The 18,260-nt window shown below is 57.0% G+C and overlaps 1 protein-coding gene across 2 annotated transcripts in view; it reads left to right on the top strand.

Annotated features, from left to right (window-relative positions):
• BTBD9 (BTB domain containing 9) overlaps positions 1-16,565 on the top strand; it is a 437,801-nt gene extending 421,236 nt beyond the window's left edge. For both annotated transcript variants that reach the window (XM_081093921.1, XM_081093920.1), the window contains exons 10-11: positions 1,530-1,608; positions 15,914-16,565. In XM_081093921.1, coding sequence (XP_080950047.1) covers positions 1,530-1,608; positions 15,914-16,105 — 271 coding nt within the window. In that variant the 3' untranslated portion in view covers positions 16,106-16,565. The remainder of the gene's footprint in view (positions 1-1,529; positions 1,609-15,913) is intronic.
• Positions 16,566-18,260: the final 1,695 nt, after the last annotated feature.

Raw genomic sequence — 18,260 nt, 5'->3', positions numbered from 1 at the left:
GTTGTCACTTATCCTGGGCCTGTTTCCCTTTCCTGGATGGTGGTCTGAGAAGCAGGCCCCCGCAGGGCCCCCGCTTCCACAGGCCTGCCAGAAGGACACATGTCTGTTATGAGTTCCACGGCTTAGCTGGGAAGTGACAGCCAGACAGACCTGTGAGAGCCCAGGCCCAGGGTGGAAGCCCCACAGGGCCCGCTGGCCCCCAGGCCACAACCCGCCCAGCAGACTCTCCAAGAGCTGGGTGGGTCTGGGAGCCAAACAGTCCCCGTAGAGAAAGGGCCAGGAGCGCCAGCTCTGGGATGGTCCGCCGGCCTCACCTTCACGTATGAATGATAGCGTTTGTACGAGGAGAGTGATTTTTCTTGTGCTGTTTCCAGAAAACTGCTTTCTGAGGCACAGACTTTGCACACAGGATGATAACGACTTTTTAATGACCTTAAGGGGCCTGGTGTCCAGGCAGCAGTGAATCAGTCTCAGTGGGAGGCCATAGCAGAGAGAAGATGGAACACCTGAAACCAGAGGGGAAAACAAGCCGAAAATGCATCATTCTCTTTGGTGTGTTCCTTGGTAATTAGACAATTACAGGAAGCAGCTCCCAGCAGCTGGCGTCTCCACTGTGCAGTGGAGGAGGGATGGCAACAATGGTGAACTCCGCACATTTATTACAGAAAATATTATTGGCGTTTACAGTCGTGGGTGCCGTGCATTCCTCCCGGGCTTTCTGATGAGCTGTGAGTGAAAACCACGCGGGAGCTCCTCCTCTCAGGGCTCAAGCCTGGCTCTGGGGGCTTCAAATGAGCTGGCTTACCCTGCTGCTCCGTGAGGAGCTGCCTCTGACTACCAGGGCTGCTTTGGGGCCCACCAGAGCCCAGGCAGTCCTTAGAATAAACCTTTGGGGGTACATTTGGAAGCTGAAAGGGAGGGTGGAGGCCTGTGGGAAATTGCCTCTTCCTCCCCAGGTGCCATCACTTGCATGGTGGGGGGTCATCAGACAGGAGAACTGGGCTCATCCCTCAGTGAGTGACCCCCACTTCTCTAACCATGGTGCTGGGACTTCACAAGGAACTTGCCCCACCCACAGTCCTGCCCTGATTCTCCTCTTCCCAGAGCCCCCCAGGGAAGTCACTGTGCCCACTCGGATGCGGCCATGCAGCCGGTGGCCCCAGAGCCAGGCCCATCTCACAGCGGAGATCTGTTACACGAACTCCCGCTGACCTGGGTCATGTCTATTTGGCCACACTGTTGTCACAATGTGAGCTTGGTGTGCAGTTGGCACTCGTTTGTGGAGAGCTTTATAAGAAGCCACGTCACCTTCACAGAAGGGTAGAGCACCTTCCCCAATGAGACTATAGGCTCTGATGGGAACATTGGGTACCGTTGCCTTCCTCAGCCACATGTTCCGTGCAGCCCTGTCCCTGTCCCATCCCTCCTCCAGCACAGGTCTCCCGGGAACAGACAGGCGGCCTTCCCTCTCCGTGTGCTCGGTCAGCTGTGCCGTCTAACCAGGCAGATGGTTGTGCTTCCTCCTTTAGGTCCTGGCAGTCGGTAACTTTTGAAAGACAGCCTGCCTCCTTCATCCGAATCGTTGGAACACACAACACAGCAAATGAGGTAAGGGTCTCCTTCTGAAAGACGCTGTGATAGTTCCTGATGTACAGGTAATGCTACACCGAGGTGAGTGGAACCGTTTGTTAGGCCCGCTAATGGCTTGTTGTCGACAGCTCCTGCACAGTGGGGGTATCGTTACCGTTTCTGAGTGTCTCTCCATCAGCTACTGAAAGCCAATCCTGTGGCTTTGCTTACTCCTCCAGCCCCTGCGGATCGCAACCACAGGGACCTTGAGAGGTCAATGCCCTGCCCGCAGAGTCCTCTGCCTCCCAGAGGCCCGTGGCTCAGAGCGTGGTGGTGAAGGAACCCAGCCCCACGGGGCAGCCGTGGCGCAGTCGCTGGGTTCCTGTCTGCCTGCGGGGTCCTGTGCCGGCTGCATAGCCGTGTTTATGGCCGAGCCGCCTTCCGGGCCTGCCCCTCCCTGGCCCAGGCCTGGCTCCCGGGGACAGACACTCGTTCCCATGGACCATGCTGTCTGTGGATGTGCCTTCACCTTGGGATTTACTGAAGACAGAGCGGGCGGGTTCTTCCCCATTTTGGCACCCGTGGTCAGGCGGCAGTCGGGTGAGGTGCCTGGGCCTCAGGCATCATCGTGCTGTTTTGTCTGGAATGGAAGTGACTTGGGGAAAGGGCGCTGGGTTCCTCTGGGCCAGGAAAGAGAAGGCAGTGCCTACAGGGACTGCAGTACTGGGGCACCTGGGGTGAGGGCAGAAGGAGAGCGAGTGCCATCGGGGCTGAGCGGGCATGCCTGCGCTGTGTCCCCTCCACGGTATGGAGTGTCCTCAGGCGCACAGGAACGTCAGGGTTCACGCACAGTGGCATTGAGTGTCGGCATCTGCTTCCATTCTGAGTTTAAAATAATAGTTAATTGCTGACCTTTCTGTTCTTCGGGTGGGCGTTGCGTAAGCACCAGGGGTGAGGGTCCGTGTGTGGCCGATGGACTGAGTCTGTGGACTGAGTCTGCCCATCCCCCACCTACTCTTGCACAGATGGGTGTGTAGTGTGAGCATATGGCCTAGAGTCCCCAGTGCCAAGAGAGTGCCCCGTGACAGGTGAAGAGAGAGACCGGGAAAAGCTTTTCCCGCCTTTTGAGCAGAGGTTTCCATACAGTGCGTGGCTGGGCTGGGATCGGACATTGTGTTTGTCAGATCAGATTCTCCAGAGCATTTCCAGGTGTTTCTGGTTCACAAAAGCATTTTTAAAAGTGAAAATATTGTGCAGATTTATATTCATTTGACTATTTATTTAGAATAAAATCGGTGCACACCCACAATATGTTTCTTACAGAGAACTTGTAAATAGTTCTGGGCCTCAGACACCTTTTATCTCTTTATTTCAAAACACAAACTTGAACATTATAAAAGTAAGCCAATGGATAATTTTTAAACCACGAAACAAAGAATTCTAAACATCAGGTCATAAAAGCCCTTTTTTGGTCATGTAATGAAAGTCAGTTTATAAAGGGCTACATTTTAATACATATATGACCCCATATTTTTTAAGTTTTGTGCATAAATCCCAATTTTTCTTACCACTGAAATTTGTTAGCTAAAATGAAATATTGAGGTTCTGCAATTACGGATTATAACAAAAGGAATTCTTCAGTGGGAGAGGGCTGAGAAGCACTGGAGAGAGTCTGAGCAGGGCCCGAACCCCTCACCTCGGCACCAGATGAAGAATCCCTTCATCACACAGCTCTCAAGTTGGAGCGCGAGATCCTGTCTCCCCGGAGTGTCCCAGGGCCATCTATATGGAGCCAGCCCCTCTGGACCAGCCAGTGTGAATGGGTCGGCTGGGAGGTCACTGTGATCTGTCACATTTGGCCATGAGCAACTCACTCAGCTGCCTCACTGAGTCAGTTATTGATCAGGAAAAAGAGCTTCAATGTAGTATTGCCAACGACGAAACATCTTAAACCATTAAATAAATAGTGACCGGATCATAGGCAAGATCCATAAATTGTGTCATTCTCAGAGTGTACAAGAGGCATAAAAACGTTGAATTTAACTGGGCATCAAGCACATAGCAAACCCGCAAAGAGGAGTGTTGTTTGCTGCACATAACTGGGTTCTGGGACAACATACGGAAGAAGCAGTCACCTGTCTTAGGCACAGCAGGAATGTGTGCAAGTGTGGCAAAGAGCCATGAGGGACAGGGACTAAGGGAAGGGGGTGACTCGGGCTGGTTGAAAGGACTCCTGGCAGACGACAGCTGGGAAAGGGGGCTGGGGCAGAATCAGGGGGCCAGAAAGCTGAGAGTGAGAACCATGCCATCATGCCCCATGGGGTCAAGGGCCCCCGTGGCCCAGTGGAGGGCAGTGTCGAGGGGAGGCAGGGTCCTCAGTGTGTCACTGCTGTGTGCCAGCCAACATCAGTGGCCTCCGTTTCGTCAGAGCCCGAGCTCGTGTCCATGTAGACACCCAGTGTCTGCCCGTCTGAAGACTCTGTGCAGATTTCAGAAGCATGGGTGGGCGTGGTTTTTCGCATGGAAAGATCAACTTGTCTGTGCAGTAACAGACAGAAATGTGGGGGTATCACCTGCCACGTCTCCCAGGTAAGGCTGTTTCTGCAGGTGCTGTCCCATCCAGAGAGGCAGGGTCCCAGTCGGGGATGGTGAGGAATGTGCAGCGTGGAGGCTCCTGTGAGTTAAAGAGCGTTCAGAAGAGATGGGGTTTGGGCTGTTCTGGCAAAAGGTGGACAAGTGGCCTGCACAGTGCCTGCGTGGCCACGGCGGCCGGCAGCTGTGCGGCGGTGGCATGGAATCTGCTCTGACCTCCAAACACCGGGTGCTATTGGGATAGCAGAGCCTCCCGCGCTAAACCAGATAGGGATTTCATGCCCGATATCGCTGTGCGTCTGTCATGCTCCAGTCGGCCAGGCCTTCCTGCAGCAGGGCTCAGCCTCTGTCTGCTGCATGTTAATTTCCCTCACTTCTCTCCATGGGGCCCAGCCTGGGCAGTCTGCGGAGGTTCAGATTTCCCGATCACCTGTTCGGGCACGCTTCTGATTTCCTGCACATTTCATCCCTCTCCTCCGGGAAGTGTATGTCTGCTTCGGGCTTCTGCCTCATCTTCCTTTGTGAGCACCGCAGCAATGAATTCCTTTAATGTTTTAGCTACGTTTATGACTTCTGTCAATAAGTCCCTCAATGCTTACCTCTCAAAGACTGCACCACTTCCTCCAGTGACCTCCTGCCCCGTGTGCTCTGTGCCATCCTTGTCATTAAACCTAACTTCTTAGAACATTTTCCTTTCATTCCTCTGTGTGTGTACGTGTGCATGTGTGTGTGTGCGTGTGCGCACGTGTGTGTGTCATGCTCTGCTCCTCTCCCCCTGTGCTTGGCATCCTTCTCACGTCTCATGTTTCTCTCTTCTACCCTTGGGTGCCTCTTTGCACATCGTCTGTGCCCATCCGCAGGGCTTCCTTTGTCATCCTCTCACACTTAGCACTAGATGGCAGACACGTCAGTTTGTCTTCCAGCGCGTCCACCTCGTCCTGGTCGCCTTCAGCTGTTTTCATTCAAGTGCTTCTTCCCAGCACCTGGGCCAAAACGGTGCTTCTTGGCTGTTTCCTCATGTGCTCTCATGGAAGTCTGTCACCAACTCCGCAGTCGTGTGGTCACTGGGCCCACCGGCCTGGACTGCTGATCGACTGAGCTGCTCAGGAGGCAGACATCCCTCCCCCCCTCCCCTTTCCGGAGGAGGTTAGAAACTGGGCTTTGTCGACAACACCACTCATGTCAAGGGACCCGAAGCTTCAGCTGCAGTGCCTGTCACGGAGCAGCCACGCCCCTTCACTTCATCTCCTGAATTCCCGTAGCAAGTGAAAGCTCCCCTTAGAGAGCAGGCGGGCCCCAGTCAAGGACGGTCTGCACCCATGAAAATCATTGTATCAAAAGAGATAGAAGAGAAGCCTGTTTCTTTCTGTGGCCCTTATGAAAACCTGAGTTTGAGAGCAGGTTTTGGTGTGATTTTTTATATCGGGCATTGGGCTCCTGGGCACAGCAGCCCCAGGGCTAACAGGGACGGTAGGAAACACTCACTCTGCAGTGTGGACAGTTCCTGCTCACGAGAACCCACCTGAGAGCCTTTGCCGAGTCAGTAACACAACTGGAGATGGTACTGACAGTCAGGCGGCGCTCAGGGCTCCATGTACTTACCGAATTTATGTGGCTGAGGAGAGAAGCGGGTCGTATTTATCTTTATATCCCCGGCACCTCGCATGGGCCTGGCGCGCGTGTGTGTAGAGCACCTGCTGGCTGAGTGAGTGAGTGAATCACTCTGTCTGTCCGTCCATCTCTCCCACCCCCACCACTCAGCCAAATAAAGGGAAGACGTAGTAATTCAGCTTGTCGAGAGACTGTGGCATTCAAGGCTGAGTTTCTGTTGTCAGTGGAGTGTCTTAAACCAGAAACTTTTGTCCGTGGAAAAATACGTATGCCAAATACCTCGGCATCTCCTCATTCAGGATAATAATAATAAATTATAATAATAAGTTACAACTGTTATTTACTGAGCACTTATTATGTGCCAGGCCCTATTCCAATCCCTTGTATTTATTACACTCTGTAGCCCTCAGATGTGAAATCTGAGGGGAGGGGCTCACCTAAGAAAGGGGTCCAGGGAGCAGGCCCGTGGGAATTGGGTGGAGGTGAGTGAGAGGGCGTGGGAGGGTTTGGGGGGGCTGGGAGGGTTTGGGGGGCTGGGGGGGCGGCAGACCCTCCACCCGCTCGGAGATGCCCGCTGGCCCTCGGCAGGGTCCCCCCCAGGAACCAGAGGCACCAGCTGGACAGAATGTCTGCGCGCGGCTGCCGAGCTGCCCTCCGAGACCACTGAGCAGAGCCTGAGTGAGGCCGTGATTCACACGCTTATGTCAGGCCCGTGCGGGCTGTGGGCTCCAGTGCTGTCCTCGTTCCCATAGCAACAGGCGGCTCTGGTGAAGAAAATACAGCAAAACAGACTCTGTTTAAAGCAACCACCATCAGACCTCCGTCCTGGCCTGGTGATCGTCATTTCCCAGCCCCAGGTCCTGTCACACCCTCTGGCTCCCCAGGACCCCCCCGCAGCTTCCTCTAGAGGAGGTTCTCCGAGCACCTTCAGGCGCAGCTGGCCATGTGCTGCCTCCTAAGGCAGAATTCCTAGGGGGTCAGCACCGGAACCGACACAGACATCCCAGTGGCAGCCTCCAAAGATGCGGAGCCCCCCCTCTGTGTGTTCTTGACCCACGGAGAGCCAGTGCCAGCCTCAAACCCCTTCTGCCCGGACAGAGGGCCCAGCCCGCAGTGATGCGGAAGGGATGCTCCCAAATAAAACCTGCTCGGGAACAGGAGTCACGGAAACAGCCGGGATTGAGAGGCGCCTGGGTGCCCTGTGCTGTGTACCAGAGACAGAAGTGGCATTTGTAGGGCCGGGCTGTGTGTGGGCCAGAGAGAGGGTGAGCACTGGAACCGCAGGGCCTGCACCTGTGAGTGTGCATAGCCGTCCTAGCAGGGGCCTCACCTGCACTTCTTGAGGGCAGAGCCCATGCCGTGGCCCCTCCGTGCCCCAGCGCCCAGCAGCCCCTCCATAAATCAGACGGGCCAGAGCTCTGGTGCGGGGTTCTGAGGGAAATCAGCTCTCAGGGCTCACTGGTGACGGCCTGGATCTGAGGAATGAGGGAGAACAGGAGATCGCCCCGAGGCTGCAATCCCCGTGACCTTGGAGAACAGTGGGGCTGTGCTGGCTACGAGGAAGTCTGGACGCCTTTATTGCAAGAAAATAAAGGGTGAGGGGTAAAGTTGAGCCATGCAAACCAAAATAGGGATGTAAGGACTGCACCTGCAGATAATGGTCAAGGTCAGGGGCCTCGAAGAGTCAGGCTAAGAAGAAGGGTCTAGATTAAGTAAGCCTGAGAAACGGCCATATGAACGGGGCAGAGAGGTGGGGAAGGAGTGGAGGGTGATGGAGAAGAGTGTGGAGACCTCGGCACTGGGGCCAGCCTCACCCCAACCTGCTGTGTGACCCCCCAGCAGGTCATTTCACCTCCCTGGCTCTCAGGACCCTTGTCTCTGAAATAAGGAGAGTGAACTAGATCTTAATGGTTCTTGCCCAGTGAGACTAAAAAAAGGCAGAAAAATATTTCATTTGTAGCATAATTATAAAAGATCCTCTATAGGCATCTTTATACTTAAATGTCTATCATGAAAGATTTTACTGGGAAAAGAGGGAAATGACAGAACAGCGAGTATATGTCCTTGTTCCGACACTCCAAGTCCTGTGCCTCTGGGATTGGAGCAGCAGTAATTCTGCACCAAACAGCTGGCTGGGAGAAGGTGCCCAGAGCCCGAGCAGGTGGGCGCCGGGAGCCGCTGAGCAGTGAGAGGAATGGAGACATCACTTGGGAGGATAAGCCAACCCGTGTCCCCGTGCTGAGCCAGCAGGTAGGAGTTGGGCCTGAAATGGCCTTGTGGCTGGAGCTCTTGCAGACAAGCCGCCCATGCCCCCTGGGAAGTGAAGAACTTCCCACCTGCCCTCCCAGGGCGTGGGCCACAGCCAGGCTCTCGTGGTGCCCGTCTCAGAGAAGGGCCTTAGTAAGGCCACCCCTGCCCATGCTGCCTGAAATGAGAACATTTCCCTTTTTTGTATTTTTGTTTTTCCAAAATGAAAGGATACCTCCTACACGTCAGGGCCTAATGCGCTGAGTGAGCGAACTGCTCTCCCTGGAACTCCGGAGCGTCCAAACGTGAGAAAGGGAAGCAGGACTCCCCAGGCAGCCCGAGGGGATGGTGTGGGAAAGGCTCCTTTTCCAGGACCTTCCAGGCAGTGGCGTGCTAGCTATTTGTGGGTGCCCTGGCCTATGTGACTATGAGGAAGTGACATTGGAGAGTTAGGAAACTGCTGCCACATATAAGCAGTGTCACTAAGAAACCACTAGGAATGAATATTTGTGCAAAACTATTTGGGTGTCCTGTCGCCCTGAGCAATTCTGATGAGTGTGGCTCACAGTCCGGAAACGTCTCCCCGGGAAGCAGTGGTTAGGGCTGTTCAGAAGTCCATCTGTAACACTTTGGTTTATAAAAAGGAGTGTTTTGTCGGAAACATTTGGTCTTCGTTTTTATTTGTTTATTTTTTTAAATATATATTTTTACTGATTTCAGGGAGGAAGGGAGAGGGAGAGAGAGAGAGAAACATCAATGATGACAGAGGATCATTGATCGGCTGCCTCCTGCACGACCCCTACTGGGTATCAAGCCCGCAACCCAGGCATGTGCTCTTGACTGGAATCGAACCTGGGACCCTTCAGGCCACAGGCCGACGCTCTATCCAGTGAGCCAAACCAGCCAGGGCTTGGTCTTCGTTTTTAACAGGTTAAGCGCCAAGCCTGTCTTGTCTTCCTTTCCGTTTAGCTCACGATATCCGAGTTCACCGATACGCTGGCACACCAGTGACTGACCGGTCTGGACAGTGACTGACATGGCGCTTAAGGTGTTACAGAAACAAAAATGAAACATCCTGCAGAGGGACCCTTCTCCCGAGAGGGGAGTAAGAAAGATGTTCAATCACATCTCGGGATCAGTGACAGTTCCTGCATCTGAGGGGTGTGCGCTGCTGCCACGCCACGTGTGGAGGGAACACGGGAAGCCCTCGGTGGCCACCTCAGGAGCCCTGTCTTCGCATCTGACTTGCCGGCAGGCATCGTTAGCGCTAGGTCCCTACTATAAAAACACGCCACTCAGTAAATGGAAGTTGAAAGCTTGGGTCAGAAATCCTAGTTGTGTTGGTTGCAGTGAAAGCAGCCTGTGACAGTTACTCAGGAGAAACCAGAAAAGCCAGGTAGAGCCACTGATCACCATTTATTAAGTTTCCCCAATTTCTGCTGCAGTTCGCCGATGCTTAAGCCGACTTGGGACAATGAGCAGAGGCGCCTCTGCTTTTAAAGCCCAGGAAGGAACATGGACAAACAGCGCTTGGGGAGCCCTGCAATGAAAGGCACCGCAGCGGAGTCAGTCTGCTTCGGAGAAGGGGCCGCCACGCTGTGGACCCGCTTCCCAGGACTCACGGAGGAAAGACACCCGTGTCCAAGTCATGGCTCCTGGAGAGGAGCAGCGAAGCGACACTAAACAGCAGCTACGAGGAAGGACACTAGTGACTCGGGCTGTGCGATTCATCCCCGGGACTACATTCTAAATTAGCAGGCTCCTCCCGGGGGACAGATCCAGAAGCCATTGAAGCCGGTTCAGCGAAGGTGCCCCTTTGTGAGCAGCTGCAATCAAACAGGCTAATGGGATACATGATTGCCGGAAAGGAGGAGGGAAGACGATGGGGGACTGTGGAGCGGTTCTGCATAAATCAGCACTGCGACTCTTTCCTGCACGCCTCATTCCCTCTCGGACATATCCTTTCCGAGGGGGGCTGCAGGGAAGGTTCGGAGGAAAGAAATTGAGTCCCACAAGCTTCTGAGCAAAGAGAAAGTCAGGACTTGCCTGTTCCACCTGCAGGGAGGCCCACAGGTGCGCGTGGGAGGGGAGCTAGCGGACCTGGGGGGACGGGCCACACGTTTCCAGATGGCGCCCCCAGTGGCAGTGAGGACTCCTCCAACACCTTCCTCCAGCTTCCTGTGAAAAGAGCAGAGGTCGCACCTCTCACCACGTGGCCACCAGCGAAGGAGCCTCCCCCTGGGCAGCCGTACTTCCCACCTCTGCTCCCGGGAGCATTGTCAGGACCCGCCACTGGCCTCTCTGGGTGCCCATTAGCAACAGGTGTGTGTCCACAGGTGCCCGGCTCAGAGGGCAGGAGCCCAGCCTGGTGCAATGGTGATGGTGAGGCACAAGCCCCAGGATGCTCACTCTGGGGCCTGGCAGGTGCTGGCTCTGTCCTGGTGCCCTGTTGGGTGTGAGGCTGTTGGGCTGGAGAGCAGCTGAGAGGACGGAGCCAGCGCACTTCCGCGGCGGGCCAAGCAGCCTGCCAGTGTGACCAGGTGCTGGGCCCAGACCTTCATCTGGAAGTTCTCCCTTTGTCCCTTCTCTCTGGGAAGCCACTCCCCTCCCTGTGCCTCCCAATTCTTTAAGGCGTCTCTTCCTCTCGGACCTTCCCTGACCTCCCCTTCCAGGCAAAATTAATTTCTGGTCACCGATCACGTGCTGTTACAGTTTTCTGTATGAGGCAGGCATCCTGGTACTGAGAGAGCACAGGCTTTGGAGCTGCTGGGCCTTGAGGTTGAATCCTCCCCTCTCCCCCGTGGGTGTGACCATGGGCGCCTCTGCCCCGCCCTCTCCCCTCCTGGGCTGGGCAGTGTACACCCTAGTCAATATTCTTGCTCAATAAGATGGTCAACGTTTCAAAAACAAAACCAGTGAAGGATCTCAGATGAGTACAGGTCCTGGGTGGTTGGCTGAGCTGGAGCCCCCTGGGGCCTCACTGCTCTCACCCCCAGAGGGTGGCACTGCCGCCTGCCAGTCTCCTCCCAGAGAACCCGGAATCACAGGGCCCCTTTTCTTCCTGTCAGTCTTACTGGCTCTGTTACCAAGTTCTGTTATTCTTCATTTAAAAATGACCCTTTTCCGTTTATCCCAAATGGTTAAATTCTGCCTTGGGATTTCAAGTGTTCTCCTGAAAATAAAAGGCCTTTCCCAGTGAGAGGCAACAGGCATTTATTTGAGATCAAAGAATAGCTACTCAGGAAGCATCTTCAGGCGAAGCCCAGCAATGTCCCAATCGGGAGACAAAGGCCCGGGGCTTACGGGAAGGGAAGGGGACAGTCACATCCGTGGAAGGAAGGTGTCCTATTGGTGCTGATAACAGAACATAGTGATGCCAACGCTAAACAGTTCAAAATGCTCGGCCCCACAGTCCTCAGTGGGTGGGCACAGTATCTGCTTCCTTCTTATCCTTGCAGACAGTCTTGGGGCACAGCGTGGCGGGAGGTGCAGGGCAGAGGTTATTTCGCCCCGTTTTCACGTCCGAGCATCTGTGGCCCAGGACTGCCAGGCAGTGCCTCCTGGATGGCAGCTCTGCTCCATTTTAAAGTGGCTCCGCTGATGTTATGATTTTTTTACACAAGGTTTAAGTATTTGTAGTCATCTGCTTTCTTTAGATGCATATTATTTTCCACCATATGCATGCATTCCTTTCCTAATATTCTAAAGGAAGTCTCTCCTGCCCTCTGTGCCCTTTCCTGGCGCTGCCTGTCCTCAGCCTGCTCACTCTGACGCCCACTACACTCCCCACCTCTCCACTGACTCCAGGCCTCACCCATCTTTCCATTCGCAAGCACCCTCTCTCACATAGAATCTTCACCCCTCAGTTGTGTGACTTAATAAAGGTAGCTTTCCTGCGTGTTGCCTTTGAATCTCAGAGCCTGCTTGCCCTCCAGAAGTGCCAGGGGACCACACGAAAGTTAGCTGGGCCTTTAGTGACACTCTTGGGGCTCAGGGGGTCTCTGACCGAGCGCGGCTCCAAGCCGCCTGGGTCCTCCTGTCTGGCCTTGCTTTCTGGTCACAGCGCCTCCCAGCGCCCGGGGAGCTCAGCAGGCAGGTAGCAGTGGGACTCCCAAGCGCCTCCAGTTTCCCCAACTTAGATGGAAGGTCTGCCTGAGCCCGGCAGTGTCGGAAAAATGGTTATGATTCTGGAGAAATATGCAGAGGAGAAAACCGAAACAGCCAGCGAGATTTGCCGTTGGTATTGCTAGGTGTGTTGGGGAAAGCGGCCATTTACATTATTGAAAGATCAGTCGGAGGCCGAAAACCAGGTGACACAGGCTTTATTAGAGGAAAGACCTGCCGGGCTGTCTCACAAGGGAGAGCAGCAGCCCGTGCAGCGGTTACAACTCTTTTAAGGAGAATGAGGAAGGCACGAAGGCTTGGGGTACTTGGCGAGAGCTGGTTGGTTAGTCCATGTATATGTCCGTACAGGGTGTTCCTTCTGGGTTGGGGCCATATCACGTTTACAGTCAGTCATCGCCATTCCAGGGACGGGTGGGTTTAGTAATCACATTCCAGGGAAAGGTGAGTCTATCGATTATTATTTTAAAACGGTTGGTTACAGGCGCTGAAGGCGTGCCATCACCGGCTGGAGGAGTGGGTCTGAGGCGGGAACCAGGCAGCAGGAGTCAGGCCGTGGACACAGTTCCTCAGTGCTCTGGGCAGACAGTGTCTTCCAGGCTTTCTTCCCGCTCGGTGGGGGCGGCAAGCCACCTGCCCCTCGGACAGCCTCGCTGATGGGGACCTTTCTTCGGTGAACCAGCCATTAGTCAGAGCCTCGCCACACTGAGATCTTTTATAGCTTTATTTTTCAATCCTGGATTTTTATTGATTTGTTTATTCTTGTGCAAGGCCCTGAGCGGGAGAAAGGATGGCATGCGTGGTCCTTGAGTCAGAGGGGCACCCACACACCAGCAGACAGAGGCAGGCGGGCCGGGCCCTGGGGCAGGAGCCTGGAAGGAGGGCTGCGCAGAGCTCACCAGGAAATCTGGAGGCCGAAGAGCTCACAAGAGCACAGGACGGAAAACCCATTCCACACAAGAGGGGAGCGCTCGAGGGAGGCAATGAGGACAGATGCAACTCAGTGCAGGGAGGATCCTCAGAGAGTACTGACAGGTGGAGTGGGGATCACACAAGTGGCCGGTAAAGAGCAAGATGGGGCAGGATAGGGAGGCGGGGTCAGGAAGGGGATGGACCTTGTTCAGAGAGACTGCACATGCTTCCCGGGCAGAGGGCGGGCCGTGTGCTCACTCTCAGGCAGCTCTGGGGGCAGAAAGTGTCCGGTACATGAAGAAGCAGAGCTGTGTTTGGAGGGTTGCCGTGGCCAGCCTGTGGCGTGCTTGGAAAGAGGAGTGTTCATAAAGCAAGAGAGACTGTCGATAACCCGGCAGAGATGGTCTTGTCCCTCCAAATGCTTCACGAGGGGGAAGCCGATGGAGGAGACCAGATGAATGTTGCCACTTAGGAGAAGATTTTCAAGTTCACCTGCGCCAGGCAGGTCAGAGCGCAGGGCTCCCATGGTGTTAAAGGCCAGGTCAGAGCCTGCAGAGGCTTTGGGCCCAAAGAGAGAGTTTTGATATAGAAGGAAGAGAACAAGAAAAGAAAGGAAGGAGAGACCGGGCCAGTGCGAGCAGCTGCCACGTGGAGCCCGCAGGAAGTGCCATGGCGAGGACAGCAAAGGCCTGAGCTTTCGGGGAGAATCAGCTCACTCTGAGGAAACAGTCTGTGCAAATGAGGAGAGCAGACCGGAGATGAATGCCTCACTTAGTCTCAGAATTAGAGTTTGAAATGTGAAACAGTGGTAGATAAATGAATTGAAGTGGAAATATGGAAAAAATAGTGATGCAGGAAGGAAAGCACGGGATTTCTATTTTAAATATAATTTCACAGTTGATATTACATTTGTCTTCTCTGTGAACTTGATTCTACAGTAGATGGGGGGGGGGATGTGCACAGTGCGCATGTGTGGCCCTGCTCAAGCTGTGGACGAAGTCCCTCGACCCCCAGCTCTACCTCCTGAGCCCCCTACAGTCTCCTCTGCCTGGTCCTCCCTCGGGGAGAGTGGCGGGTGTCCAGCAGGCCCCTGGGGAGGGAAGGGGGGCCCCTCCCCAAGGAAGCATGAGGTCAGCATTCTCTGTGCTCACGGGGTGGCCAGGGGAGGGCCAGCCTGTGGGTCTCCTTTGCTGTCCCCACCGGCTTCAGGCAGCCACCAGCCCTTTGCAGGCGTATCTGTAGAAACCAGTCACTCACTGAGGATCGGGTCCTAGCATTCGCAGGTTCAAGGACAGCTTTACAACAGGTTGCACGTCTTATTGCCCATGGCCTTTGGTCGTGTGGGAGGAGCCTGGGGCCAAGGGCAGGAAGCCTCAGGGTGCGGAGCGGGAGAGCAGGCCCTGCCCGGAGTTGGTCCAGATGCTTTGGTTCTGGAGCTTCCTCTGCCCCCGGCCCCCCAGGCTCAGTTCCTGTCACATGTCTGGCTCAGCTCGCCAGTGTCTTTAAGGCGCTCTCGGGCCCTCGGGACCCTCAGGAGCTGGAACTCACCTTCAATCCCATTCCAGTCGAGGCTGCGTCTGCGCCCTGCTGCCCCCACTGACCTTCACCTCTGCCTCCGCTGGACTCTCCTCACCCCTGCTCACCCCTCGGCCTCCCCAGGGAGCTGTGCCAGTGCCCTCAGCAGGTCAGGACCTTCCGGGTGGGTCCCACCATCTAGACCTCACCTCTAACATGTGACCAAGGTGTGGCCCTTCTCTCTAAAGCGCGTCACGGAACACAGCGCCTCCTCTCGGCCTCTGCGGCCTCGCGCGCGAAGCTCCCACCACTGGTTGAGGGAGCTGATGTCCCTCCGCAGTGTCCTCCCCAGTGTCCTGGCCCCGTCCCAGCACATACACTCCCGCCGCACGATCTCCGTGGGGGACGATGCACAGGCCGGGCCCCTGGTCTTCATGGGGTGAGCGGGCCAGGGGGGGTCCCTGAGCCAAAGCCTCGCTGGCCGACAGCCCTTCTCCCCTCCGTTTGCTGCTCACATCTGCTCAGGCCCCGTTCCTCCCCAGGTCCCCGCCTGTCACTGCCCTTCCCTCAGGCCCTGCCTGGAGGCCTCGAGTGCATCTCCTGAAACGGGGCTGTGGGAAAACATGGAATCCTTTGAACATTTTACTAAGGTTGATAAGTAAAATAGTTCTTAAGTTTAAATAGTTATTTTTGTTAATATGAGATAGAAAAAAATAAACAGAAGGTGGAAGACAGGACTCGCACAGAGCCCAGAACTGCTTCCACGGTGACGTGTAGGCAAACTGCCCCTGGACCTGGTTGGGGTGGGGGCGGGGGGGGGGGGGTGGGGGGTTCCTTCGGTGAGGCATTGGCTGCAGGTTGGCCCAGGCATGGCAGGTGAAGTCCCCTCCCAGCATATAATTAGGCTCCCAGAGGAGGCTAGAGAGGGAGGGGCTGGTTTGCACCCTAGTCCTCCCCTGGGGTGATACCCTGTGGCTTTTTTGTAAGTAGCAACTTTATTGAATAGTTCACATACCATACAAGTCACCTATTGAAAGTGTTTAGCATCTTCACCACCAGCTCCATAGTCCACGTTGCCCCCTAGACTTAACCCAACTGCCCAAAGCAGGAAGTAATTAATGAGTTAAAAAGAAGAGCTCCAGAGACAAAAGCAACCAACTTCAGAGGAATCCAGGCCTGGTGCCCAACTGCATGGTTCATCTGCTTTTAGCCTGACTGCGTCCCAGCCTTCCTGCTGCTGCTGGGCGTCTGCACGGGGCAGGCGAGCAGGACGTCCTCCCGCTCCCGGTGGCAGCCCCAGGGTGGACACTGACCGTCACTCACGGCGTTTGCCTTCTCCCACCAGGTGTTCCACTGTGTCCACTTCGAGTGTCCGGAGCAGCAGAGCAGCCTGAAGGAGGAAACCAGCGAGGAGCCGGGGACAGGGGACACCAGCCCGGCCAGTCAGCCGCTTGAGCCCCGCGCCCTGCAGGCCCCCGGCGGCAGCTCCCTGCCCTCCAGCCCGGCCTCTCGCTCATCCGGCCGGCAGCACCAGTAACGGGGCTCTGGTGGGCAGTGACTCGGGCACCGTGTCCCCAGCAGGGCTTTGTCACTGCCCCGCCCCTTCCTGCGGGGAGCAGACCCGGCTGCAGAGACAGACACGGAGCAGGTTTGCTCCCAGGACGGGAAGGGGCCGCTTTGTTCTCCTCAGTTCGTTCCAATCAGGCTGGTCTCCAGGGGGAGACAACGGCCTTCAGCCTTCATCAGTCCGGCGTTCACACCCTACCTCTCCAGTCTCACCAGGCCCAGAGCAGGCGCGAGTGGGCGGGCAGGGGGCAGGCCGGCCTCTCGGACCTGGGGCGCCCTTTGAGAAATGGGTTTCCTTCATGTCTCCTCCTGAACACGTCACCCTGGCAACTGAATGGCTTTTTATTTCTTTTAGTTACTCCCTGTCTGCGGAATCATAGGTGTTCGGGTCTTTTTGAAATGCTCAAACGGCGCTTGTTTTAACCCCTTTGACACTAATTGTCCTTCCTTAGTTTTGAGCGGTTAAGCGTGGGGCGCAGCGAGAAGCACGTGCCACCTCCCCAGGGCTGACAGGGACTCCTCCGAGGAAGTTCAGCAAAACACAGGCACTGAGCAGCGGGCACTCACTGGGCTGCCGGGTCACGGACCTGTCTGTCTGTGGTGCGTCTGCCTCGGGAGGGGCAGGAGCATCCTGTGCGCCTGCTGACGACGTGCTCAGATGCCTGTGGAGCCTGCGCACCTCCAGCTGGGTGAGCCTGTCTGCCAGTCGCCAGTGGGGCCGCGAGCAGGACGGGCAGGAATGCAGGCCTGGGGCTGGCGCGGCCCTGGTCATCCTCCATCCTCCAGTTCCGAGACACTTTCCTCCTCACTGCGCCATCCGTTCGCGGCTCGCTCAGCCGGGCTGCTGTGTCTGTCATCTCCATTGGGTTCCCTTGTAACTCGATCAGATTCCTGTCGCTGTTTCCTCTCTGCAGCTCTCCCTTGGCTGGCTGCCCGCTCCCCTGAAGCTCCCCCACACGCAGAGTCCTGCACACCCTGTGGCCGCAGGGGGGCGCTTACAGGGGTCCTTTCTCTGGCGTCTTAAAGACACGGTGGTTTGGCTGTACAAAGAGCAGGGTCAGGTCCGAGTGACTGAGGGGACAGTGGGGTAGCTGGGGGACTGTGGAGCACGCTGGGAGGAGCGGGAGGAACGGCCCCCAGTCTCCCTGCTCCTCGCGCTCCTATCTGCCCTCCTCCCCAGCCTGGGGTGAGCTGGTGCTGTTCGCATCCAGCCCCGGGCCCTGTGAGCGCATTCCTGCCCACCCAGCACCCCACACATGGGCAGCAGGTGAGTGCAGACGCTTTCAAAGGCTCACCTGTCGAAGGGCCTCTTGGTAAACTCTGACGTCACCTGTCCAGGGAGGAAGCTCACAGCGAGGACCCGGGGACATGGGGTGGCCCCGCTGCCCACACAGCACACCCCAGCCAGGCCCCATCTGCTTCCCCCTGAAGGGGCGCAGACGGTGTCAGAGCCTTGGACTCAGCGGTCCCTCCCCGCCAGGCCCCCCTCCCCCCTCCCCGCCAGGCCCCCCTGCCCCCCCTCCCCGCCAGGCCTCCCTACCCACCAGGCCCCCCTCCTCCCCCTCCCCGCCAGGCCCCCCTGCCCCCCCCCTGCCAGGCCCCCCTGCCCCCCCCCTGCCAGGCCCCCCTCCTCCCCCTCCCCGCCAGGCCCCCCTGCCCCCCTCCCCGCCAGGCCTCCCTACCCACCAGGCCCCCCTCCCCCCTCCCCGCCAGGCCCCCCTGCCCCCCCCCTGCCAGGCCCCCCTCCTCCCCCTCCCCGCCAGGCCCCCCTCCTCCCCCTCCCCGCCAGGCCCCCCTGCCCCCCCTCCCCGCCAGGCCCCCCTCCTCCCCCTCCCCGCCAGGCCCCCCTGCCCCCCCCTCCCCGCCAGGCCTCCCTACCCACCAGGCCCCCCTCCTCCCCCTCCCCGCCAGGCCCCCCTGCCCCCCCCCGCCAGGCCCCCCTCCTCCCCCTCCCCGCCAGGCCCCCCTGCCCCCCCTCCCCGCCAGGCCCCCCTCCTCCCCCTCCCCGCCAGGCCCCCCTGCCCCCCCTCCCCGCCAGGCCCCCCTCCTCCCCCCTCCCCGCCAGGCCCCCCTGCCCCCTCCCCGCCAGGCCCCCCTCCCCCTCCCCGCCAGGCCCCCCTCCTCCC

Source organism: Myotis nattereri (genome assembly GCF_964212035.1).
Source record: "Myotis nattereri genome assembly, chromosome: 6".
Classification (NCBI taxonomy): domain Eukaryota; kingdom Metazoa; phylum Chordata; class Mammalia; order Chiroptera; family Vespertilionidae; genus Myotis; species Myotis nattereri.
The sequence above is the reverse complement of the archived record's forward strand: the minus strand, read 5'-3'. Positions and strand labels throughout refer to the sequence as shown.